General features: G+C 39.4%; 3 protein-coding genes across 4 annotated transcripts in view; 2 read left to right on the top strand and 1 right to left on the bottom strand.

Annotated features, from left to right (window-relative positions):
* The first annotated feature begins 1695 nt into the window (after positions 1-1695).
* Positions 1696-6932, top strand: LOC115790801 (extracellular calcium-sensing receptor-like). The gene is made up of 10 exons (XM_030744748.1): positions 1696-1967; positions 2894-3197; positions 3415-3501; positions 3607-3714; positions 3817-3983; positions 4130-4607; positions 4691-4921; positions 5007-5130; positions 5237-5709; positions 5795-6932. Exons 1-10 carry the CDS (start codon positions 1696-1698, stop codon positions 6236-6238), a joined length of 2688 nt encoding a protein of 895 aa, XP_030600608.1. The 3' UTR covers positions 6239-6932.
* Positions 6933-16861: 9929 nt separating this feature from the next.
* LOC115789891 (uncharacterized) lies at positions 16862-17897 on the top strand. Its single transcript, XM_030743459.1, has 3 exons — positions 16862-17057; positions 17174-17280; positions 17836-17897. The coding sequence occupies exons 1-3, from the start codon at positions 16916-16918 to the stop codon at positions 17848-17850; spliced, it is 264 nt and encodes an 87-aa protein (XP_030599319.1). The 5' UTR covers positions 16862-16915; the 3' UTR covers positions 17851-17897.
* Positions 17898-23949: 6052 nt separating this feature from the next.
* LOC115790977 (neprilysin) overlaps positions 23950-27891 on the bottom strand; it is a 43758-nt gene continuing 39816 nt past the window's right edge. For both annotated transcript variants that reach the window (XM_030745031.1, XM_030745030.1), the window contains exons 20-23: positions 27393-27458; positions 26541-26636; positions 26215-26291; positions 23950-26020 (exon numbers count right to left, since the gene is read on the bottom strand). In XM_030745031.1, the coding sequence (XP_030600891.1) occupies positions 25921-26020; positions 26215-26291; positions 26541-26636; positions 27393-27458 (339 nt within the window). In that variant the 3' untranslated portion in view covers positions 23950-25920. The remainder of the gene's footprint in view (positions 26021-26214; positions 26292-26540; positions 26637-27392; positions 27459-27891) is intronic.

Consider the following 27891-nt stretch of genomic DNA (forward strand, 5'->3'; position numbering starts at 1 on the left):
TTACTGGTATCTGTCTGGTTGTTCTTCAGAGGGCCCCAACTCTATAGAGGCTGTCTATTGTCTGTGCTTCTACAATCACAGATGCTAAACTTCCTTTAGCCTCTTGAATCTTTAAAAGCCTCTTGGGCCCACAGAGCCCTAACAGCATTCCTTCAGTTTCACCTTATCCACAGGGGTCCATTAATCAATTCATAAGAGTTCCTCTTCTAGCACCACAACAGAAACAGATGACTTACTGACCATAAACAACCATCTTGACTATAGCTTTAAATATTAAAAACCAAAATGACAGTGTTTATAAATATACACCTTTACCTTTCTTCATTTTGCCTGTCTGCATGGCTCTGAAGCATGTTAGCCTATATGCTACAGAGCTTAATTATGTCACTACTGTTGACTGAATGTGTGATTCTTTATTTATCAGTGATTCATTGTAACTGTTTTTTGTACTTTATGATTTGTTTTGATTTGATTTGATAGTTCATATATATTACCCATGCCTATTAGAACTACAATCTTTTTTTTCTTTCTTGTTTTTACTTTTACTTTTACTTTTTCAGAAACAGCAACAGGTGTGTGATCCCTTGAGCCCAAGGTCTTGTTAAAAAGCTAACCTACAAGATACAGAGATTATCGTACCCAAATACTAAACAGTGTCTCCTACGACACCTCCATCCTTCCTCTTTTGAGCATCACTCAGGGACATATTAGGTGAATAACAGAACCTTATGGCCGGAGGCAGCACAACATACAGCATGTGATATTCATACTGTTGTGCTGTGTTTTGTAGCCTGCAGAGTTTGCCTTGATAATGATATGCAAAACACCCCCAGTGACTCATTAATCATCACCAAAGTATCCCAGAGCATAAATCCTAAAAGAAGAGGTTATAAATTATTAGTATTAGTTATTTTAAGTTTAGGTTTAGGGAATGGCAGGAGTAAAGAGTGGGCTATGTTAGGCCTGTGTTTAGAGTTAGGGCAAAGCTCCAGGAAATCAACACCTTTACATACACACAGTTGTGTGTATGAAAAGTAATGTACCCACATGTTGTCTACTGTAGAAACCCTAGGTGACACTGGTCTACTCTCTGCCTTTCCATATCCCTGAAGGATGAATTAGATCTAGTGAAACATAACACTGAGACATGAGACAGCTCATGTCTTTCTTCATTATGGTCAAGTGCCCATTCCAGTGCCTTGTTGTTGTTACTTGTTGTGAACCTCATGTTCTTTTTCCTTTGATCAGAAGTCCCAGGGAAATGGTGTCACTCTGACAGTTGTAGCATGAGGGCGATAGCATATATATATATACCACACAGGGCAGCATCTCTTACTTGATACTAAAGACTAGATAGTTTATTTGTATACCATTGATGCAATAAAGGTCCAAGATACAGCAGGCTGATGAGAAGCATTTTAACTACTAGGCTGAGTTAATAATAATAATGCACCTATATTAACCACACTAGTAATCCTGCACTTTAAATTTATTTAGGTGCAATAGTGTGAGGATAGGGTAATGATGTATTATTTGGGGATGTATTATCTCATGCTTTTTCATATCAAGTCAACTGTTTTTGTCAGCTTACATGCTTTTTTGCTGCTCATTCAATGTTTGAAATTTCTATAGTTTGAACTGCTAAAGGGATAGATTCAGGATCAAATGTATATAGTCAGTTATTTTCAGGGAAGGATGAACCCTTTATGGATACGATTAGCTGAGTTTAGTCTTTCATTGAGAAGGGCCCGGCTTATCCTCTTAAGTGTTCTGTGCACTGGGATTTTTGCCTATGACTTGTACCAAGACCAAATCCTGCAATGTCAGATAATTCCTGGCACTATGACCCTGCCTGCACTGGAGAAAAAGGGGGACATTATGTTGGGTGGACTTTTCTCCCTTCATGACATGGTGTTGGAGCCCAGTCTGTCTTTCCCCTCTACTCCTCCTGCTACACAGTGCACAAGGTAAGTTTTCTTCACGTATTCTTAAACTTGCTGCTTGAGACTCTACATTAATGTTATTGAAAGTATAGTGCAACCTGCTGATACAGATTTTTGCTATTCTGATTTTCTTTATAAGAATAATAATATGATCATTGATAAATATCATAATAATTAACAACATTTGCAAATAAAAATCAATTTTTTTTTCAATGCAAAATTTTATTTCCATAAAAAAGGAAATCATTTAGGTTCTACAGTTTACCCCAAATGGCAGTAGACTGCAGGATGTTCTCTCACTGAAACATCTGAAAATATTGTGCTTTACTGGAAAGAGGGGCAAGTAATTAACTGAAAATAACTGCTGCACACCCACCTTTACCTGACATATTTTACCTTACCAATCAAACACAGCTGCAGCTTTATATAACAAAACAAATGTCAGTTACTTACATCGTTTTTCACTATGTTTATAAATTCATCAGATTATAGAATAACAACCCCTTTCTCTTTTCCTCTCATCTTTATAATTTTCCTTATAATTCCTGTGATCATTTGCTTATACCAAATCTGTTGGCTTGTGGGTGGTTCTGAGTCCTGGAAAGCTTCAGCTTTAGCCACTTTGCCTTTGTTAGCTGGGTGAAGGGGATTTAAGTGTCTGAATAGGTTTGTTATTACAAACTCACACATTCACTCACAGTGAAGAGCTTCCATGCTGATTACATGTTAGCATGTGGCTGTGAGTGTGCATGTGACTATTTGTCTGCACCACTGTGCACACATGAAAGGGACTGGCTCTTAATCAGACATAAGTGAAGCTGACTGGCTGATTACCGGTCCTAGCCCAGAATCCTGGAAATCAGCCAATTCTGCTCCCTGGCCAGTCGATCGATGCATTGAATATAAACGGCCTACATTTCTGCCTCAAGACCATTTCTGTCTTCTTTCAGATTTAATTTTCGGACATTCCGTTGGATGCAAACTATGATCTTTGCCATTGAGGAGATCAACAGAAATGGCAAAGTCCTTCCCAACGTCACACTCGGCTATAAGATCTATGATTCATGCAGTACACCCCATCAGGCTCTAAAAGCTGTAATGGAGTTAATGGCTACAGAGAACAATCCAGGAGTTAAAGGTAAGACACACAATGAAGCCACCTGCCGTGAGTCCATACCAGCAGTGATTGGAGATGGAGGCTCCACTCAGTCTGTCACAGTGGCTCATTTTCTGGGAGTCTTCCATGTACCTCAGGTAAGCTTTTCACAGCTACTAAAATACTCTGTACTACTGATAGTAGTGTGAATTGTGTTTTGCCACAGTATTTTTTTTAAATACCACTAAAGTGGGTCAACATTGTGACTAGAAAAAAAATGTAACTGACTTATTTTAGACTGTTAAAATGTAAAAAAAACAGATTTTTCCCCCCAGGATTTTATTGTACATTCAAATAGGCTTTTTGTTTTAACAGGTTAGCTATTTCTCAAGTTGTGCATGTCTCAGTGACAAAAACAAGTTCCCCACCTTTTTAAGGACCATGCCCAGTGACTTCTTCCAGGTGAAAAGGCAGCACTCAAACAAAATATGTTTTGTTTTGTTTTTTCAAAAAGCAGACATTTCTTTCCCTGCGTCATTCTCCTTTTCTTGTTCTTTCTGCCTCCAGGTAGCTGCACTAGTACAACTTGTCAAGCATTTCAGCTGGACTTGGGTGGGTGTGATTGCAGGGGATGATGATTATGGTCGTGGTGGGGCAAATATCTTTGCATATGAGGTGATTCAAACAATTATAAATAATGAATTTATTCATAAGTATTTTACTGAAATAACTGAACATGAAATTTCCTGTTATCTACCTTCTTTTTTGCACTCTTAGGTTACAAAGTTGGGTATTTGTGTTGCTCTTCATGAGATTATACCTAAGAACCGAGCACAGAGCACTATATCATCTATTGTTTCCAAAATCCAGTCATCTGGGGTTTGGGTGATTCTGGTGTTTGCTGTGGAACAAGATGCAGCAGCTCTGTTTGATGAAGTACTCAGGCATGGCATTGGATTCTCCCACAAGTCATCACAAGTTTTGTTTTGTTTTGTTTTCTGTGTTTTTTCATGGATTCGTTTTCACTGACTTTGTCCATGATGTGTTTGTTACTGTAAAAACAACATCTCTATATTTTTCTTGAATTTAGAATGGAGCTCATTGGGATACAGTGGCTGGCCAGCGAGGCTTGGAGCACAGCTGCCATCCTTTCCACCCCCAGAAAGTACCATGACATCCTCAGGGGTTCAATGGGATTTGCCATTCGGCGAGCAAACATCTCTGGATTGCAAGATTTCCTTCTTCGTTTGAATCCCTCAAGCTCAGATGCAAGTGAAGATCCCTTCCTGGCACCCTTCTGGGAAGAGATGTTTCAGTGCAGTCTGGGTGCGCAGGCTGAAGATCAAAAACATAATAATGAGGGTAAACCTCCATGCTCTGGAACAGAGGATTTGAGGAGCATAGCAAATATATATTCAGATGTGTCACAGCTAAGGATTTCTTACAATGTCTATAAAGCTGTGTATGCCATTGCCCATGCACTCAATGCTATAAGAAGCTGTGTGAAAGGAAATGGACCATTTCTTCAGCAAGCATGTCCACATGTGGACAACATAAAGCCATGGCAGGTGATACTACATATGTACAACAACTCTTTCTAAATTTCCAAGTCACTTTACTCAAGATGAACATATCTATTTTCTTCCTTTAGTTGCTTCCTTATATAAAACAGGTAAAATATCTGAACACTTTTGGTGATGAAACTACGTTTGATGAGAATGGCGACCCTGCAGCCATGTATGACCTGGTTAACTGGCAGCTGATGCCAGATGGAAAAATGGAGTTTGTCACTGTTGGCAAATTTGATGAGACGACTGCAGCTTCACATCATAAACTTCAAATCCAAGAAGAGAACATTTTATGGACTGGCAACCAAACCAAAGTAGGGGTCTCAGCAGAATACAACATTATTTTGGGAACTTTTGATTTGCACTTTCAGTGTAGTTTGTGTTTCCACTTTGGCTTAGGTTCCCTTGTCAGTATGCAGTAACTTTTGTCCCCCAGGGACCCGGAAGGCAATCAGACCTAACTTCCCTATCTGCTGCCATGATTGTGTGGTTTGTACAGCTGGGGAGATTAGCAATCAGACTGGTGAGAAAATGCTATTTGGCCACACTACTGATTACAATATGACCCTGTAAATGTGCAGTGGAAAAGTCGTAGTATAGCTGTTATGGCCTTCCTGTCTTTCCTTTAGATGCCATAGAGTGTGCACGATGCCTGCCGGAGTTCTGGTCCAATGCTGAGAAGACTGTCTGCATCCCCAAACAGATGGAGTTCCTTTCCTTTAGTGACACTATGGGCATCATTCTGATGGTTATTTCCCTCACTGGTGTCTTCAGCACCTGCTTTGTGGTCTTTATATTCTACTGCTACAGAGCTACCCCTATTGTTAGGGCTAATAACTCTGAAATGAGCTTCCTGCTACTCCTGTCTTTGATTCTGTGTTTCCTGTGTTCCCTGATCTTCATCAGCCAGCCCTCTAAGTTGTCCTGTCTGCTGCGCCACACAGCATTTGGGATTACCTTTGTCCTCTGTATCTCATGCATTCTGGGGAAAACTATAGTGGTACTAATTGCTTTTAAGGCTACACTTCCAGGCAGTCATGTCATGAAATGGTTTGGGTCCATGCAGCAAAGGGCAATCATTACTTTTTGTACACTTGTCCAGGTAAAGAATTTTAGATTTTGATTAAGATTGGAGTAATTATATAGTACATCTTTAAAAGTTTAAATAGGATTTTTTTTTCTTTCAGGTAATCATCTGTACAGTGTGGTTGGTTGTTGCTCCCCCAACTCCGCACAAACTGATGCCACGTGACAGCCCTATTGTCATTCTTCTGTGTGACAAAGGTTCCCATCTAGCATATGCTCTGGTCCTGGGCTACATTGGCCTGCTGGCCTGTCTCTGTCTTCTCTTGGCTTTTCTGGCAAGGAAACTTCCAGACAATTTCAATGAGGCCAGACTCATCACTTTCAGTATGATCATTTTTTGTGCTGTGTGGATAGCATTTATTCCCGCCTACATCAGCTCTCCTGGAAAGTACTCCACAGTCACAGAGGTCTTTGCTATCTTGGCCTCCAGTTATGGACTGCTGTGCTGTATCTTTGCCCCCAAGTGCTACATTGTCCTATTAAGGCCGGAAAAGAACACAAGGAAACACCTCTTGTCCAAAACTTCAGCTTCCAAAAGGTTTTAGGACATTGCGTTAATTTCATTCATATTCTCATTCACATATTCTGAACTTAAACTCACTTGCTCTTTTCATAGTTCAAACAGTTGCAAGTGGTGGCATCAACGTTTTGCCACCAGATGGTAGTAGCGTGCTGTCAATCGTCTCTTCAGCTGTTTATCAGATTATATCAGGCATTGCAAAATCATGCTGTCAGATACCTTTATTCTCTCTAAGAACTTGTCTTTGTGACCACACACACCCACCCACACACGCACACACACAGACTCACACTGTCCATCATCACAACAACACCAAAGCATGAACACAAATCATGGTTGTACAGTCAGTGTTGACTACAGTTGTATTTTTCACACATACACGTTTCTTTGACATCTTCAGTGAAAATTTGAAGGACAAGTCATTGCCAGATATGAATGGGATTTGGCAGCAGTGTCCATGCTGATTTAACCTGAGATAGAATGATGAGCCCAGGGTTTCTGAGGTATGCGCTTTAGAAATCCCAGCTGTCATTCATTAATTAAATCTTACTCCTGGGGCCTTTACATATAAACACCACGCTTGGCTGTTCCCTACAATAACAAACCAAAGCAGTAGACATTTTCCTGGCTTACCCAGCTGCTTTCAGGCTAACATTGATTATCCAGCACTGATTGATCTGTTGTTCCTCCCAAGGAAGAGGAATACTTTGGGAAATGAAGAGATGGTGGGCCTCTGTCATTCATTAAGGACAGACAGGGGAAAAGTGGGTGGGAGTGGCAAATGGACTAGAGTCTTGTTGATTTACATTTATTATTATTTTTTTACCTTTACCCTACTTACTCTTTGCCTTCGTATCTTGTCTGTATGCAAATTTCAATACAATTTCAATTTCTCTTCAAACTGCACTGCCTGTCTGATTAATTTCAGGGCAATCTTTTAAATGATAGCTGTGTCTGCTTGATTGAATTGCGGAAACCAGAAATAATCTCCATAGGAGATTATAATATTAATTTGTTTTAAAAGGGGAAAACTTCAATAACATGAGTGGCCCTTAAAATTACAAACATACAGATAATATGATGTGTGTCTTGGCTTTGAAAGCAAAAGTGACTGAAGAATGCAGAGATCCAGAATTTGAGAAAATCCATTTCCAGTACTGTTCACAAAGAGTGCGCCAAAACATGACAATACAGGTTTGCTGACAGTGTGCCAAAGACAGGAAGGAACCTGAGAGAGGGTGAGGGTGGCAGCGTAAATTTCTCGTACATGTAGCTATTTACTTAATCTTGCCATTAATTACTTTTTTGTCATTAATGGGATTTTTTTATGTGCCAAATGCAGACCAAATGTTTATCAGATGACCCAAGAGTTTATATGATGAATGATAGAGATTAGAATATAAGTCATTCCGAAAATTATTGTGATTATGAAGTGTGAAAATAACATAAGAAAATATTAGGACTGGTCGAATTTGAGATAAAGGTGTTCACTATAAATTCCAGCAGTCCTGCATTAAATAGCAGCATGTTGCAGTCTGTAATATTTGGTATGTTTTGACAAGGTCAGAATTATTGCTTCAACTTTAAGGAAGTTGTTTGTGGAGCTGGTATGTAAATACTCTGTTGACAATCTGATTTTGTTGATTAATACTCAGAAAAGTTTTCTGAAGGGCTTGTAAGCAACAAAAGCAGCAATTAGCCTTTAGTCTGACAGGCACCAGTATGACAAGCCATCAAAGTAACAAAGTAACACTTGGCAGAGATTAAAAAAAACAAAACAAGTGAGACATCTCTTGCCTGAATTGCAATAAGGGATAAGGTCTTAAAAAAAAAAAAAAAAGACATTATATGGATAATAAAGAAGATCAGATTAGCAAAATAAATGGTTATTCACAACAAAATCCTTGCCGGGATTTGAAAAAGTGCAAATAATCCGATATTAGTGTAAAAATGTAATGTCAAAAGCAAAAGCTTTTAGTGTAGCTGTAAGACTGTCGCATTTTATTGATAGAGGCAGTCTTTCTATCTATGCACCAGTGTTACCAATGACATCAGAGGACACAATGTATGACAAAAAAAAAATAAAAAAAGTATGTATTTGTCACATTGTATAATCAATATGTACCATGAACTGAGTTCTATTTTTGTGACAGTGGTCTTTTTATTTTTACTATAATCCCAAAGCTTTCTGTAGTTCTTTGCTCCTCGCACTAACTCTTTTTGAAATAGCCTTTTCTTTCTCTTACCTATTATGTAGTAAGAAATAGTCACATGGGAGACGGGCACCATAGTAACTGCAGCAGAAACTAATGGTCTCTTCCATAATAGCACCATTCACTGTAGCCCACATTGTTGCCTCCATTATATAGGGCACCAAATGATTAGAGGGTTTCAAAAAAAAGGGTCCTCTAAAATTGAAGTACGAAGAGTGACGATGTCTTTTTTTGATATAGTATGAGTCACCATGTTAATCTAATTAGGCTCCAGATTCATTTTTGGGGTGCTTCAAAATGGGAGGACAGATAAGAAATGTGTTGACAGACTGAAATCGAGAGACAGCAGTTCCTCATGCCAAATAATATGCAAGAGAGCAAACAATTCGCACAATGTACTGCACACTCACACAAGCTGTCTGATGAATGTTTATGATAGGTTGTCATATGAATAGCACCAAATAAGCTCATGAACTGATAGTACGATTAAAAAAAGAAGTTTATTTATGCAGAGATGCATGCAGTGAGCTGAAAATGCACTGTTCAGTGCCATTTTATCTGACCATTAGGCAAAGATCACTAGCACAGCATTAGTGTGACAGTATTTTTGAATACAAAGAATACTGAATACACTCTGAGCAGATTTTATTGCACGTGTCATGATGAATACATCACATTTTGAGAAAGGTCAGCACTTGGCCAAATTCTACTTCACTTTCATTTTAAGTCCATCTTTAATAAGTTTTCTTTCCTACTGATCAATGTGTCATGATATCAGGACATCAAGAGCTTTTTATGCTTGTTTTTTTAATTGATTCTTTTTGTTTTGGTGTATGCGCCTGTGTGTGTGTGTGTGCATATGTGTGCATTTTGTCTCAGGCCTCAGAAGAAGAATAAAAAAGGCTTTGGTGCAATACACAACACAATACAATAACTTCAGTATATTGCAAATACCTCCTTTGCAAGAGTATACGTTCCAGGAAAGCTAATGTACCACTGGCACAAAGGCCACCCAGGCATTACAGAAGATCAGCATACTGAAGGTGATTAGTTTGGCTTCATTAAAGTCAGGAAGTTTCCTTGCTAGAAGGCCAGGAGGAGGCAGACAAAGGCCAGCAGACCACTGTACAATCCACTGATCCCATTGCACATTCAGTAATGATCTTGGTTCCCTATTGTCCATGATGTCTCTTTCTGCTGGCTGAGGAGTAGCCAAGGTCAGCCACAGAGCACAGATCAGCACCTGTGAAAATAAGACTGAGTTGGGAAATGTAAAGGGAAATTTGTTTAGAATACAAATTATATTAGGAAAATCAAATTGTGAATAGAAAGCAGCTTCCAATGCACAGAGCTTTGTACAAGACTAAAGTCACTGATCCTCATATAGACACTGGTGTGAAAAGCAGATATTAATCACTACAGACCTGAAGAAGTGCTATGTTTTAAACATACTGTAGGGTCACTTGTGCAGCAGAGTGCAAATACCCAACCTCTGCTGACAACACAGTACGTTCTCCCGAGGTACTATAGAATAAAAAGCCACCAGGACCACCACAGCTCAACTCAGCAGGCAGGAGATACACAACATAAATTTGATTCCAAAGTAATATCTGAGCTCAAAGGAACAAAATGATGGGTCCCGAATGAAAACCTGTTCAGATAAGAAGCAAATTCAGTGAAAGCAGGAGCATCAAGCTCACCTCTCAGTGACTGGCTCACACCTGAAATCAGATGGGGGCTTTTTTTTTTTTAATTATGTTTGGATCAGGAAACCACATTATAGTGAATTGAAAATAAATCTCTTTGAGATTTTAAATGCCTTAATAATTAATAGTTACTGTGGAGATACATGAAATTACTTTATTAAAATATCTTATGGTTCCACATTTCACCTTAATATTAATGTGACAACTGGAAGGAGTTTTGAAGTGCGAGACTTAGTTTTATATATATATATATATATTTATTTATTTATTTATAAAGGCTCCAGATTCTACAGTTGTTTGATATGGGTTGGTCTATAGCCGAAGAGACATTTTATTTATGTATATCATTGCTCTTAACTGCACATGAAGAAGAGCTATTTTCCAGTTATTAATATGTATTTATTCAAATGCTATTTCAATATAATGAAACCTGCAAAGTACCTTTTCCATTGCTAATTTCTCCCTCAGCACAAGGCAGGCAGTCAAGGCAACATGCAAGTCTCCCTTTCAGCACTGTTCTCCTTGAACCAGGAGGACAAGGACCACCTCGGGTACGCAGGACCAGTTAACATGTTAATATTACATCATACACTGAAAATTCATATGAAGCCACATTCAGACTTCAGAGCAAGATTCTGGATTCTGAGCATGTAAAAGAGATTCGGGGGGAAAAAAGTCAACTATTCTCACTTTATTTGAACTGTTTCCTCACCACTCTGTCAGTGTCAATGTGAAACTGATCCTCTCATCATCAAAAAGCCACAAAATGGCCAACAGTGTCGAACTGTTGTTTCATACACTGTCAGAGACATTTGATATCATATGAGCCTGTCCGGAGGTCCAAAAGGCCTCAGTCAGTAACAGTAAATGAAATTTCAAAACCTTGAGAAGGCACAGATGTTAGCACGTTTAGCAGTGAAATGAGTCAGTCCTTTCCCTTCTCAGTTAGCCCACTACCTGCAAGAAGTGACACTCATGATGTGTTTGTAGGATTGGATGAACCCAGCTGCAGTCAGGCAGTCATACAGGCCTTTTCAGTGGTACGCATAGATTTTATTGCACTGCATTTGAAATTCTTAGCTGGGACACATTTGTGTGCACATGCTCTTCATAACCTAGAAGTGACTCCTGGCTGAATAGTTAAGTAAATAAATAATAGAAGCCCAATTCTGAAAAAGTTGGGGTGCTGTGTAAAATGTAAAAAAAACAATGTGGTGATTTGCAAAGCTCCCATATTTGATTCACAGTGGAACACTGAATACATATCAAATATTTAAATAACAAAATGGTAAATGGACTAGTTCTTATATAGCGCTTTTCTACTCAGAGCACTCAAAGCGCTTATACAACCTGTTTGCATTCACCCATGCACTCCCATTCATACAAGCACTTCCATTTTTATGAAGCTAAGTGCTTTTAATTACCTAACATTCACACACATTCATACTCCGACAGAACGGTCGGAGAGCAACTTGGGGTTAAGTATCTTGCCCAAGGATACATTGGCATGTAGCCCGGAGTAGCCAGGATTCGAACCGCTGACCTTCCGATCAGTAGGTGACCTGCTCTACCTACTAAGCTACAGCCACCCAATGCACCTTTTTAAGAAAAAAAAATGAGGTTATTTTGAATTTGATGGCAGCAACTCATCTAAAAAGAAAAAAAAGAAGAAGTTGTAACAGATCCATGTTCATCACTGTGTAGCATCCTTTCTTCTTTCAACAACAGTCCATAAGTGACTGGGAACTGAGACCCACTGCTGGACTTCAGGGAAAGGAAAGTTGTCCCATTCTTGTCTGACAGAGGATTCTAGATGCTCAGCAGTCCTGGGTCTTCTTTGTTCTATTTTTGATTTCATGATATGCCAAATGTTTTCAGCTGTTTACAAAGCCATGCTGTTGTAATAGCTGCAGTATGTGGTTTAGGATTGTCTTTCTGAAATATGCAAGACCTTCCCTAAAAAAGTTATTATTTAGATGGGTGCATATATTGTTCTAAAAGGTGTGTTGAAGCAGAGACACATTTAAACCTGCCGGACAGGGGCTCTCGAGGCCTGGAGTTGAAGAGCCCTGTTCTAAAACATATATGTTTCACAATTTGCTGTGGCAGGCAAGGCAGAGGACCCCAATACAGGACTCTGGAGGCTCGAATTATGTTTAACTTAAACCTTATTAATTAAACCAAAATATCAAAACTGGACAGGAGCCAGCTACACAAGAAAACTCGAAAAACGAAGCACACAGCAGTAGCCAATATTCGAGGCTACACAGATAAGAACACGACAAGGAACAGAGAAAAAAACAAAGCCTTAAATACACACAAGGAAATCAGGGAGAGTGGACATAGCAGGGAGCAACATCTGAATCAAATGAAGCTAGTGACACAAAGGAAGCAAAACTAAACAAAAAGCACAAGGAACACGGGACTGTCAAAATAAAACAGGAAGTGAGCAACCTGTGACTTAACAGAACACGAGGAATAACAGACGCAAGAGACACCACAAAACACCACACAAGGAAACAACAGGAAGGGAAACTATACAAAAGGACCAAGACACAGGGACAAAACAGACACAGGGCCACAAACAAGGGAAACCCGAATAACATACAAAATAACTAAATAACAAAACCCCCCAAACAACAAACTGAAGATCTAAGCTGCTAGGAAATCTCAAGAAAAAACAACTACAAAATACAACAAAACACAGAACTTCACTAAAAAAACTCAAAATACTGGGGTACCCAACCATGACAGTATATCTTTCAGCACAGTTGGTGCCTTTCCAGATGTGCAAACTGCCAGTTCCGTAATGCGCACCCCCCCCCATCCCCATACCATCAGAGATAACAAGCCAGATGGTCTTTCTCCTCTTTAGCCTGGTGGATGCTGCATCCATGTTTTGCAAAAAGAATTTTAAATTTTGGTTAATCTGACCACAAATCATGATCAGCAGAATGTGCAGACTGGACGTTGTGTTGAGGACCCAAATGCAGACGTGTGGAAGCAGACTGGGATGAACAAAAGGCAAGTCGTGTTTTGACTGATAAAGGTCCAAAATCAAAACACCAGATCCAAAAGGGGAAAAGGAAACTAAATACTGACACATGGGAAACCAACACACCAATGCTAGTAAAACAGATTAGGCCATGGGAAACAGACACTGGACACAAACAGGAACATAAACAGATGCTCTGATACAGGACGAGGGGAGGCTGGGACAATAAATGCATGGGAGGGTGATTAGAGAAAGTTGAGACAGCTGGGGAGGATGAGACAGATGCAGAGAATCGCAGTAGATGAGACACAAAGCAAAGCTCAAAGTGACACACAAGGAACACAAACTCCCAAAATAAAACAGAAAGAGTGATAACTAAATAGGAAAGACACAGACATGAATGAACTTAATACAAAGGGCTTGACAAAAGAAGGAGGAACACAGAGGGGGGAACAATTCTAAAGCCAATGTAAACAATATGAAGATTAAAAAAATTGAGAATGAATAGATTATTTGAAATTCACTGCTCAGGAAGAAGATGAAGAGTTGAGAAGCAGAGAGGTATTATGCAGAGTTCAAGCTTTTAGCAATCCTGAAACTGGAATCTGACAGATGTCAACATCAAGTCCTCACAGCAACTGGAACTGGAGGCTTTAAGAATACAGAGAGAGAACTCATAATCCATCCATTCGCTTCCACTCATCCTGTTCAGGGTCGTGGGGAAGGGGGGTGGGGGGGTGGATCCTATCCCAGCTGTCACAGGGCGAGAGGCAGGGTACACACTGAACAGGACGTCAGTCTGTTGCAGGGCCAAAACAGAGAGACAAACAACCTTTCACACTCTCATTCACACCTATGGGCAATTTAGAGTAGCCAATTAACCTAAGCCTAGTAACTGCATGTCTTTGGAATGTGGGAGGAAATGGAATGCCTGGAGGAAACCCACGCAAGCACAGGGAGAACATGCAAACTCCACACAGAGAGAGGGAGAGGCCTGGGCCAAGGTGGAATCAAACCCAGACCTTTCAGATGTTATGCTAACTGTGAGGCAGCAGTGCTAACCACTACACCACCGTGCTGAACTCATAATGATACTTAAATATGATAATAAAAGATAAATAAATTTGTTTGCAACCACGTGAATCCCAAATCAGTCAGAATCATTATATACAAACAGCAGTCCCACCCAAGTCCATTCGATCAAGGGCAACAGCTCAGCCGTGGCTCATGCCTGTGCAGCATCACTGGGCAATGAAGGTTAGAGGCGGAAAGTTTAAAAAGCAAGAAACAATGAGAATGAAAAAAAAAAGGACATTGACACATAAGCTGAGTTATAAAATATGAGTAATCCGAGAGAAATACTTCATTTTTGAGGCCAGTGCTTTTGTCAAAGGCAATTGTGGGTGTATGTCTAATACCTAACAGTGACACCTTTGATTTGTGGAAAAACAAGAGCAGCCAAAGGAAAGCCTTGTGAATACTGGAAAAACTGAACAGAGAGATCCTGCCAGCTTGTTATTGCGGTAGCAGTGTAATGCTGTGTAATTAAAAACACAAATGTGTGATGCTTCATTACCAGTATAAACAACAACGCTACAAGTCAGTGGGGTGACAGCAATATTGTCGAAGTGTTGCTCTGTTGTGCATGGACGTTATCCAGGGGCTTGTGTCTGTCTACAGTACAAAGCTGGAAACATGATCGTTTGACCCGTCATTGCTTCTACAGTGGAACGTTTGGCACATGAACTTCATCTCGAGTTACCATAGTCATGGCTACTAATAGAGTGGTGCCCTCTGCTAGGCAGCTATCAGCTTTCAGACAGCCAAAGGTGACGTTGGACAGGAGGTCTGGGTTACTGTTCATTTCCTCCACTGTGAAGGTCATATCCTGAAGGTAGTGACAAGTTGACTGGTTAAGATGACTATACCGTGTCACACAGGAAAATAACACCAAGAAAGATCAACATCAGAAACAAAGCCATACAATGACAAATGCTTAGATCAGCTAGTGTTAAGGAAAAGAAAGTATTTAATCCTTTAAAAGCTAACATTTCAGAGGAAACATTTGCCATCCGAAATTCCAGCTCAGGCTGTCCTGCCCTCACACGAACACAGGCCATTAATCAATATCCCCTACCTGATAAACACTACCTGAAATACCACCAGCTGGCAGGACTTCCTTCTTCCCTCTATGAAACCTAATGTCAGCAAAGCTGACAAAGGAGCTGATATGTATACTTGATAGACAAAAGTGCAAGGGAAATTCAACGAATAAGTAGCACTGAGTTAAAACAACAGATATGTGCGTAGAAATATTTCCAGATAAATCCTCTAAACACAAACTGATATCTTGACTCAGTAATCTGGATAAATGCTCACTTTGAGCAACAGTGGTTTCAGGTCATTTTTGTCAGGCCAAATAAAGGAAGAAGAACGCCCTGCATCTGATATATGAGAATCACTGACACACAGGTGGAAAATCTGATCAACATGTAGCAGAAGGAGAGAGTAAGAGAATACAGGCTAATTTGGAATTAATGCAAGACCCAGGTGTGCACATTCAAATTTTAAAATATAGATGTTTCATTTGCAATTCAGTTCAAAATAAGTTGTTGCAGCAATGATGTAAAATCACAGCAAACAGCTCTGTCTATTTCAGCACCCACACCTTTCACTGAAAGCAGAGGTTTGGCAGTTTCATATAATCATGTAATCAGTTTGACCCCATACTTTTCAAATCTCACCATACAGACACTGGGCCATATGTTAGCAGGTGAGGATGCTGGATCTACAATTAGAAGAGGGGGCTAGAGGCCTATTAACAATGATAGGGCTTACAGAGAGAAAAACAGCTGTCATTTTCAGGAGGAAAGCCTGTCAGTTGCAAGTGCTCATCCAATTACAGCATGAGTACCCTCTCTTTTGCGTCCATGTTTTCTTTCCTTCCTCTGATTCTTCCTGTGCCCTCTGCTTTCCAGGGCACATGATCTCACTTTTCCTCTGCTCTCCCCCATCATCCTTTGTTGCTTCTTAACAGGTCTCCAGTAATTACTGCCCCTTTCCACTCCTCTCCTCTCTTCTCCTCTCCATCAGCAACCCTATTTCTGTCAGAGCAAAACAAAATTTGTTTCCACATCAATTAACATGTTGCATCCAATGTGATTATTGTGTAGAAAACACAAAGTGTGGAAACAACTAATTATGGTTTAATTGATGATTGCGAAATAACCTGCACAGACTCTAGAAGGCCACAGCTCTTGATCAAGAAATAGTCCTGCACATAACTCTAAACCCTTTTACATTTTTATAACTGGGTTTCATATGGATTAAATAAACACTATACAGCATGTTAATTTAGCAACAGTGAGTTTCTTGTGCATTTGCACCTAATTACTAAACAGACAGGTCAAAATTCACATAACATGCTACAGCTACACCCAAATTTTCACCAGAAACTGTTCAGAAAAATGTATTTTATCTTGTGTAGCTCTAATATCGACCCAGGGTATTGAACTAACTGGAGAGCCAGAATACATTGTAGAGACAAAGTTGCCAGCCTCAGCTGTAGCAGTTACTCCCGGGGGGATATGAGAAGAGAAACCCAGGGCCCACCACAGCTGGGACTTGGTCCATAGAGAAAAGAATGTGACAGCAATGGCCTCACTTCCAAAAAAAGAAAATAAAAATAAAGGTAAATGTAAATGTTCTGTCAGTAATATAAAGTGTATTGTGAATGCCGGGTGGAGGAGAACAGGCTAAAGTTAAATGGGATTGAAGAAGGGCTAAAAATGGACTGTATTCCAACTCCACCAGATTTGTTTCACCCTGCTCTGCCGGATGCCAACATCAAGTCCTCACAGCAAGTTGGCTGGTTTTGCACACATCACAACAAAAAGATTAGAGCAGAGAGAGATGCCATGTCCAAGCAAGGTAAGAGACACACGTACTACCCAGAAAATTGAAGCACAGTGTGGGGGAGAGCTCAGTTTAATAAATCTTTCCACATCCACCCATCACACTGATATTGTTTCTGTATTTGTCTGTAGTTGCGGGTCCATCAGACTCATCCTACAAACTATTCCCAGTTCTGCTGATCGTAGGATGGATTGTCGGTTGCATAGCAGTTGTCTACTTTGTCTTCATTTTTGCTTGGGTACCTGATTTTTCTTCAAACTGTATGAGATGCTTAAATGTACTACAGCAATATTATATGTATCTGGTAAATGTAAAAGCTTTTAAATGTGAATCTTTTGAATGAGTTGTGAATGCCAGCGCCTCGACTGTCAGTCTGACTTTCAGCCCACCACTGAGACTAAACTATAGCAAAAAAATTTGATAGGTTGCCATGGGATTTTGTATAGACGTCCAAGTCCCCCAGACAATGAATACCACTGACTTGGCTGATCCGCTGATTTTCCCTTTTAGCGCCACCACAAGGTCATGGCTTTCAGTTAAAAACAGAAACAATTGGATGGATTTGCATAAAATTTAAGACAGACATTCGTGGCTCCCTCTGGATGAATTGTTTGATCTTTGGCAATCGCTTAATATTTCACACGTCGTCATTAGATCGAGATGACAGTGTGGTAGAGTAAAGAGGAAAAATCCCTTAAAGAAAATATAGTGAGCAGAAAACCTACATGCCAGCCTGCAGTCTCATCCTGTGTGTTTGTTTTACTAACGCATTTTGATTTTCTTTGTTTGGCAGAAAAGTGGTGTGTGAGGAAGAAATTCAATTCATCAGAGAAAATAACTTCTTTCAGAGGACACAGGGAAGATCATCTATATAGTTTGATATGAATTTTCTGTCAGATGAATACAGTATTGTCTGGATATTTGGACAGACAAGAAAATGTTGGTATGAAATTAGGCAATGGTTCCCTGCTGTGATTGTGTTAATGTTCACATGCATAATTTTCTGTCCTGTCATTTTTTTTTTAAATAAACACATTTCTGCAATTATCTCCCATTCAGTCACATATATTATACTGTATAATCTCTACACTGAATTAAAGCACTTTCAGGCATCATGGATTGAAATCCATTAACTCAACAATCAAGCAGATATCCAACTGAGAACATTCAGCAGTTTTTTTGTTGTTCTATTTTTCTCATGATACATTTTCATGTTCAGGCTGCTGGACTTCACTTAGCAAACTATGTCAGGGCCTAAACTAAAAAAAGAAAAAGTTTCATGATCGAAAAGAAAAATGAGGAATGGATATATTGTATTGTCAGCGTGCACCTCAGCCACATCACTGGCACGTACCTCCGTTAGAAGATTAAAAAAAAAGTGAGTGATGAGAATTGTTACATTTTTAAAAAGTTGTTTTCATTTTGGGGTGAGGTTAGGTCCCAGCTGACTATAGTCTACAGTAAACGTGCGTAACTGGATGTAATGCCTGCTAAAGTGATGGCAACACAAACATACCTTTGACCCATGTGGTGCTTCCAAAAAGTTGTCTGAGAGTGCATTTGTGTTTGTCATACAGTCGGGCCTCAAAAATACTGGGTCTTAGGACTTGTACTATCGTTGCCATGACTACCAGGAGTCTTTTTTTTTTTTTTTAGCGGTACCGTACACAATGGATGTGAAGTGAAAAAACAATGGAAAGGAAATTAGCAGGGACAAGGTTTATCATCTAAACTATAACTCTTATGAGCTTAGGCAGGATAGAAGTCATTTTTGATCATAATTTGTTACAACAAATGTAAGCATCCGATGAGCTGCTGTACGTTACTGAACTCAGGCTGAATTTAACACATCAGCAAATGGTTAAAGCCAGTATCTGGACCTCAGCTCGAAACACTCAAACATGTTAGCTCATAAGTTAACATTATCGCTGAGTCTCGACCTCTGCAATAGCACCGTCAGCTTAAAGAGGCATTTTAAAGTCTACATTTAATAAGAGGGTATTACACTGTCTGGTGTTTTTACTGCAAGTTGTGTCACATGCACTTTCCAGAGAGCAAGAGGTGTAAGCCTTATAATCGAGCACAGGCCAAATAAGCCTGTACATTTAGTGTCATGTTCAATATGTGCACCAGATGCAAACATCAGTCTAACAGCGTAATGAGGCTGAGACGGAAACTTTGCATGCCGCACCACTGTAACAACAGAAACACATGTAAATTATGGTGACTTGCTCACACATCTTCATGCTGGCAAACATGCTAACACACGCAATCACTCTGCATCCTACTGTACTTATGTATGTATAACCTTTCATTAAACGCATTACTGCTTTATAGTAATTCAGTAGCACTGGGTTGCTCGTAACCAGTATTTGCAAAATAATCATGTTTCATGCTGTTAACATGCACATTCTGCTTACTTAACAGCAAAACTCTACCTCACACCACCTCTCATCATGATACACATTCTTCCAAAAGCTCGCAGCCAGCCTCACTTTGGCATGCCTTCTCATTAATGGATCACTTCTCAGGTACACCACATGGTGCTGTGTAAAAACATGTCTTCCAGGTGTGGGGCATTAACTCTAAATTAAATCTGTGTATCAACACTCGACATTACACAATTATTGCCTTGTTGCTCGCACTTGTTTAGTAAAAATATGGGAAATGCATGATTAGGACCCCAAAGTGAGAGAATTCTAATCAAAGATACTGAACTGTAAGATGCATCACCTCCATCAAGGCTGACTGTAAGTACCAGAAGGCTACATTAATAATAATGTTACCAATAATACCTGTAATTGTTACAGTGGGGTAACCTTTTATTTTAGGCTTTAGTTTGATTTTAGCGGGGGAAACTGAAACATTAATACCAGTAATGATGCTGGCAACACTGCTACAGTTCTGCTATATATAGCCTTGGAACCACCTGGCCAGAGTTGGTTTGATACCCCAGGGGAGCTGGGGGCAAAGCCAGGTCCCCTTTTGTCTTAAATGCATTTTTTTGGATGGGAGAAAGCACCCTGTGTGTGGATCTAACACTCTTGAGTGACTCATGGGGAATACACACACATTTGTTTTAACAGTAGCTGTGGGCCAAATTCAGCTGTACTTAAAAAAATCAATAGTATCTTAAAATAAATGCTGATACTAACAGGTAAATATAGAGTCAATTCTTGCTGTGGAGCTGATACATAATGAACAAGCTAAATCTATAAAAAGCACTGACTTAACACAAGCACTACGACTAGCCCAGACTTCAGGTGATTAAAGTAGAAATTTTTATTTTCTTGATCATTAATCTCTCTTTAATTTTCTGAATGATGACAATCATTTGGCAGCTACTGCTTCTATGATATTTCCTCAACAGTGTGTAACAGTGTAACAATCTGGCCTAGCAAGACCAGCAACATGGAAAAACCAGCTTTCCCAGGAAGCCCTACAAAGTACTGCATGTTGAAGAACTGGCATTTCAGACTGTGACAGATAATAGTGTTCCATCAGCTGAACCAGTGCTGTGACCTGCATGTCAGAACCTTAAAGTAGTTAATAAAGAATCTATGGTCCACTTAGTGCGCTAAGATGTAAAATTAATGGAACTTATCTTTCACCTCTCCTCTGCTAAAAGAAGATCAATGGCAGAAATTTCTGTAATATGCACTGGAGTAGACACGGTCAAAACATGAGAGGAAAGACGGGAAAAAACATATGTGGCTTTCTTCCGATTGCTGAAGTAGATGACTGGCCGTCAGCTCAAGTGTTGATCAGAGCAAGCCGCAACATGCAGCTTCACCTGTGAACAAGAAACAAGATCCAATGTAGAAAGTGTAGGAAGCTATTTGAAGGAACAAAGTAATGTATATTCCTTATTGGATGGCAGCGTATATGTTTAATATAAGTAAACTTTTGCATCAATCCATCCGAATGGACTCAGCTAAGAACAAAAGAAAAAGGATAGAGATATGTTGAACAACCACAGGAGGTCACTGTTTTACATTAATTATGAAATGAGCCCACAAACCTGTGTAACTGCTCTGAGTAAATGTAAGGTGTACTCACTGGAAGACTAGCTGAATTTATATATTAAAAGAAAACTGCTAGTGAGGGTGAATTTTTCACATGGGCACATGACATTATGAATCCTTTTATTTTATATTAATGCATGAAAAAGTAAAAGGACACACACACACACACATAAACCCAGTGTATCGGTGGTCATTAAAAATAAGAGCACAGCAAGAGAGCACTTCACAATAAGAGCTCCTTTTGAATCAAGTAACACGATGTAATTTCCTACCTGAAACACTTTCTCACTTATGATCCTCCTAACATATAATTTGCACGTGTCAGTGTGCGTATGCACATGTGCTTTTGTGCATACACTGTGCACTGCCCCAAGCACTAACACACAGGCATTCCAGATACTGCTTGTGCCCCCCCCCCCTCCGCCCTCCCCAGGATACACACACAAACACACATACCAGTAGACCCACCGTTAGGGTCACCCAAAGGGCGCACGAAAGAAAACTGAGTCGTTTTATAACTGGAGGGCAGCAGAAAGAGCAAAAACAAATGACAAGCAGGCACTGATGACTTTCCAAAAGCTGTAATTGTGATAAGTTTTAACATTTTATGTGCAGGAGTGCCAGTTGATCACTCCCCAGCTACCCATGGAGCAAAGAAAAAACCCCAAAAAATGTCAGTTTTTCAACCGTTTTAGTTGTAAATCCCCCCTCTGGGTTACCACAGCAGTCTACAATGTTCACAGTGCAAAACAAACTGTTCAGCCTCCTAGGAACATGCTGAGGTGTTGTAATGTTAGCTGTGATGTTAGCTAGCGTAGCTGATAATGACAGAGAAGGTGAGAGCACGAGGAAAGTGGGTGGTGTGAACTTTCAGCTATCTGCCAAAGTGTTTCCAGCTAGTGGGAGCAAAAGGGGAAGCTTGGCAGTAAATAAGCAACTGCAACTAATATTCAGCTGAAAACTGTAGGTGAATGAATCTCAGATAGGCTGGAAATGTGTTAACCAGAAGCAGCAGGTGAGAATCTCTGAGTTGTGTTGTTGTCTCTCTGTGTCTTATGCAGTTAAAATCCCGTTTGAGACACTGGTGACATTTTGTAGACTCCAGCATAACCCCCAAATACTTCTGGTCTGGTCTACCAGTGAGAAGCATGGAAGTATTTAAGTTCAAAGAATGTGGCACAAATCTAGGTTTAAAATTTATGTATTGTTGGGAGGAAAAAAATAAATGAACATTTAAAAGAACCAAAACAAATCTTAAAAATGAAAAAATAAGCAAAATAAAGGGCATGAAATTCCAGCCTGTACTTTTGTATATTTGCACAAGTTTTTTATGGTCCTAGCCCCTGTAGCAGCGCTCTCACATTCCTTGAGATATTTTTGACACTTATCTTCCAGGTTTGGTCACATTTTCTCTGCTCCTACTTGGCATCCCTGTCCCTCACATTGTGCACATTATAATTCTCTTTGGCTCACCTCTGAACCTCTGAAGTTTTCTTCTTCTTCATTTTCTTCTTCCTATTCCCTCTACATCCCTGACAGTTTCCCTCTCCAGTTTCAGCCATCCTCGTGCCAGGAAATGTGCTTTCTACTTCATTGCAGCATGGGGTATATTTACTGGCAGGCAGCTTGGGAGCCACCATAAAGTTATTGCACATTCATTTGTTTGTGTGACTAACTTTTGGCCAGCATCACACTCCACTCCTACTCCCCCAATTCTTATAGGCCTAATTAGTGGAGGAAGCTGCATTTAAATTAAATTTTTGCCCTCTCTGTGGAAATTTCAAAAATAAACCACTCTATTTATAATACCCCTCAAGTCAACAATATTGTGTGAGTGGAACAGAATGTATGTCCATAGCTTAATGTTCTGATCAGACATGATAAACTAGATGAAGGGAAAAACAGAAATGATGAGCTTTGATGTGGAATATTTGAATGTCATTTCTACACTGACCACTTTATAGGGTACACCTGTTAAACTGCACATTAATGCAAATATTTAATCAGCCAATCACATGGCAGTGATTTGTGCATGTAGACATGGTCAGGACAACCTGTTGAAGAGCAAACTGAGCATCAAAATGGGGAAAAGGGTGATTTTGAATGTACCACGGTGGTAGGTGGCAGACTGGTTGGTCTATTTCAAAAACTGCTTAACTGATTCTGCTGCAACATTCAGGTAGTAGGGTCGCACTTTGGCATAACCCACATAAAAGCATGGATCCATCCTGGTTGTATCAATAGTTCAGGCTGCTGCTGGTTGTGTAATGGTGTAGGGGATATTCTCTTGGCACACTTTGGGCCCCTTGGTTCCAACTGAGTATTGTTTAAATGCCACAGACTTTGTGACCTTCTGTTGGCCGCTTTAGCTAAGAAAATGTACCACAAAGCTCAAATCATCTCAAACTGGTTTCTTGAACGAACATTAAAATGAGTTCACTGTACTCAAATGGCCTTCACAGTCACCAGATCTCAATCCAACAGAACACCTTTGAGATGTGGTGGAACGGATGGACGGAATGGATCTGCAGCCAGAATCTAAGAATTAAGGCAGTTCTGAAGGCAAAAGGGGGTCCAACCTCGTACTGGCAAGGTGTACCTAAGAAAGTGACCAATGAATGTAGATGTTGCATCTACAAAAAAAAAAGAAAGAAAAAAAGTAAACCACCAAAATTATAAACTTATTATTTCCGTGAATAATTTAAGGTTCACCACATTATTATAATTTCTCACACTCAGGACCTTTCTGATGTAATGAGCATGTCTGTGTACCACAGATAAAATGCATTATAAATATATTTCAGGTAAACAACACAAATACACACAAACCTAATAAGTCAAGTTGTCTGTGAACATATTATGTTTTTTAAAGATTTATTCTGAAACAAAAATGCTTCTCAAGATGATTCATTCTTATAAAGTATCTAAATACAGGCAACTGAGGTATATCTGTCTTTCTACAATTGGACTGAACGTGAGATAAAGAAAGCCTGATTGAGTGACAAATTAAGACACAAAAACAGCTTGCACAAGTAACATTGAGAACATAACAGTTGTGGAAAAAAAATATATATACATATAAAGTTTGGACATGAAGGGTGTATACAGTCTGTGGTCTAAATGATCATGGCACAGCATCCATTGGACTAATTTCTGGACCAGCTTTTTCCACAATTAATCATGTATCACAACCTGTTACAATTCTACATTAAAAAATAAAACTATACAAAATAGTGAATTAAAATCTACCGATTTAATACAATCAATCAAAAAAATGGATGCACTTCTGATTTTTTTTTTTTTTCATGTTTTTGAGTTTAAACTATATAGGATAAACATTTGTTTGAACGCTTAATCTTTTGCTTTGAGCTTAAAATCGCCTAAAAAGCATTGGGTATATGGCACACTTTGTAAGCTAAGATGAAACCGAGAAATCACAACGCTTGCTCTGAAAGGAATACTTTAACATTTTATGAACAGACTTATTCACTGCCTCATCAAAAGTTTGTAAGATTAATAATAAACCCCCATGAGTGTGTTAAAAATCAAATCACCTTTTTTTTTTAAATTTTAACTTTGGCTTTTGTACTGATAAAAACATATGAAATGCAATGTGGTAATTACTGAAATTTAGGCAGGATTGTTATATAAACTGGACAGACCACGGGCAGCTCTTTGCACTCGTTAAGCCATATGGCAGCTGGCTAAAATGCTGAGATGTGAGAGTGGTGTTGATCTGATTCATAACGAGAAAGCAAACGAGCATGTGAAAAAGTTGCGCTGCTTGATTAATAATGCATTTTCTTACCCTTTGTTCTCCCACAAATACGCATACACACACACACAGAGTAGCACAACTGTAAGGCATACCAATCTGCTTGACAGAGAGCAGGCAGTTATAACAAATGACTTACAAAGACTGGAAAAGACACAGACACATTCATTCACACGGAAACACTCGGGATGCTCAAAGAACTAAAAGGGCTTGGTGTCTGTCGATTGTCGTCTTTATGACTTATGACCAGGTGTCATCTTCAAGGCAAAAACTTCATTTTGGTTTATAATCTTCATTCTGCTAATGAAGAGCAGCTGCCTGCCAACTGCAGTAAAGTCATTAGCATTGATTATAGAACAGCATTGTGTTATATGTGATCTTGGTTAAATACTTACTGCTCTATATAATAAAATGAATTCTGATTTTCGAATTTATCTAATGTAGTTTTATGTATGAACAAAGATTACACTACGAGTACAGTGAAGAGTGGACCAGCATGTAGATGAAGGCTGAAACCAGCTGAGGTTTTATGAGAGTACAGCTCAGTCCCACATACAATGAAGTGGTTCAGCCCTGTTACATGTATATGAGTGTGAGTGGGTGTCTGGTGTATTCATATGCCAGTGGGTTGAGCACATTTGTCTGTCTGCCGCTCTGTCTGCCAAATACTTTTGCAGTATTTAGACAGAAACACACTCACATGTTCACTCACGAATACACATTGGCGGACTCATAAATGAGAAGCAAAACGAGAAAACGAGAGAGAGAGAGAAAATTTTTTAAAAAGACACACAGGGAGTGATTGTATCCAGTGAGTAGGAGAATAATTGGGCTGATTGAATGAACTACAGTGTCAGAGTTGGAGAGACAGTGCTCTGTCCGTCCATCCACGAGGGTACAGTGTGTAGCTGTCCTTGGATGAAGTGCATACTGCAGTGTCAGTCCACCAGCCATGGTCCATCCAGTATAGAGCTAAGGGAAGCTTCCACTTTAATGTAGCCCCTTATGAGTGCTTTAACAATCAGAGGGTACAGGTACTGTAGGGGGATGGGAAGGACCCATCCCAGAGGTCTGTGGATCACCACACACGGCAGATGTTGTCAGGAACCATGTAGCTGCTTTTGTTACAGCTGAATGCTTTGGCAAATTCTGGGAAATTCTGAAGGGACCCCAGTACCCTGTGAACAGAGAGAGGAGATTGATGGTTGGAGCTGAAGTTGTTATATTAGAGTGGACTTGAAACTGAAATTAACATGGCATGTCATTTTGTCAAAATTTTAAAATGTTAGCTACCATTGTAATTTGTTTCCTGCCCTTTGCCGGCAGCACATAGCTGATTGATGTAGAGAAAATGCTGTTGGCTTGAGTTTACCTGAATTTCCCTGGACTGTGTACATCAACTTTAATGGAATTAACAGCTTGTTCTGGTCGATGTGTTCCACACCACACCTGCAAAAAGACAATGATTAGGATGCACTGCATTAGAAATATTGCTTTTATTTTTATATTTGCCAATCTATCCACTGCAGTCCAGTTCAATCAAGTATCCACTCCATCCATCCATCCAACCATCCATCCATCCATCCATCACACATGCAGTTGCCTACAGCCCTAGAAAAGATCACGGCTGTAGTGCATGTGTAAAAAATTGCTTATCATTCATCAAACAACTACTGAATCAGTCAATAAATCTAGTACCTGAGCAAAGTTTAAGAAGAAGAGTTGATCATGGGAAAGGTCAATTCCAGGCAGAGATGGTTCCTCTCCATGCTCCTTTACATAGTTCTTGTAGGCCTAAAATAGTGACACAATCTTACCCAACAATCATACTGAATGCATCTAAAAATCACATTACTGATTATGAAACCAAATAATCCTCTACAACACACTTGACTTAATCAGTCAACCATGTTCAATTTAAATTATTTGTCACACTTGTATTGATACTTAAAAGTCACTTTACTTAATGGTACTTTGCTTAATGCCTCTTACACTGGGATGAAATTCTGTTGCAGTGGAAATGATCTGGTTGACTATTTGTTGATTCATGCTAATATTATAAGAGTGATTTGTTGAAAACGGCAAATCATGACTCAGGTCACATTGTGTTTGTGGACGCAAGATGACATGCATTTATACTGCCACAATTTGTATACAGATGGAAACTTTACATATACACACACATTTTCTCTTTGAGATCATTGAAATATTCATATTAGAAAAAATCTAAACTCTGCCCCAAAAGAGCAAAAAACTACAATGAACTATATATGCACTAATATAAACGGTTATTTCATATTGCACTCAAATGGTTGAGCATCATTTCTCTGTTCACTCAGGCCAAAACTGATATATTCAGCAGCAGCATGATATCCTTCATCACTGTGTTTACAATAGCTAATGAGCCAGTCTGTGACCTGGCAAAATAACTAGTCTATTAATGTTAGAAAGCAGATAGCAAACTGCAGACTCAATCACCTCCTCTCTCATCTGTAAATCAGGCTTCTTAAACTGACTTCCTCTTTTCCCCTTTTTTTTCAGGCTCATTACCTGATATGCCTGTCGTATCCCTCCATTGTCAGCAATGTTTTCTCCAAGGGTGTTGTTACCATTTAACTGGAAAGGGGATATAGGGACAGAGACCACAAAGATTGACAAGGAAAAAGGACAGAAGGAGGCTGTAATTTTTCCTCTGTATTTCAGCAAATCACACACATCACTTCTAGGATATAGAAAATCATTTTGCAAAGGATAAAAGAAGCCTTTTTCAAAAGAAAAGGACAGAGAAGTGGAGACAAAGAGAAGGAGAGGGAGAGCCACTGATATGTCAACACAAAAAAAAAAAATTAAGGGCACCTGCAGCAGAGAAGAGATGAGGCAGCAAAATGTGTGGAAAGACAGAAAAAATGGCCGACAGATAAGCTGGCAAAGGTAACAGGAAAGCAAATAAATGAGATAAAGTAAAGTTCATGATAATATTTGAAAAGAGAATTTGATAGAATGTTAGAAAGTGTGGAAAGAAGAAGAGGAGAGATCATTCAGATGAACA

The sequence above is a fragment of the Archocentrus centrarchus genome, chromosome 13 (assembly GCF_007364275.1).
Source record: "Archocentrus centrarchus isolate MPI-CPG fArcCen1 chromosome 13, fArcCen1, whole genome shotgun sequence".
NCBI lineage: Eukaryota > Metazoa > Chordata > Actinopteri > Cichliformes > Cichlidae > Archocentrus > Archocentrus centrarchus.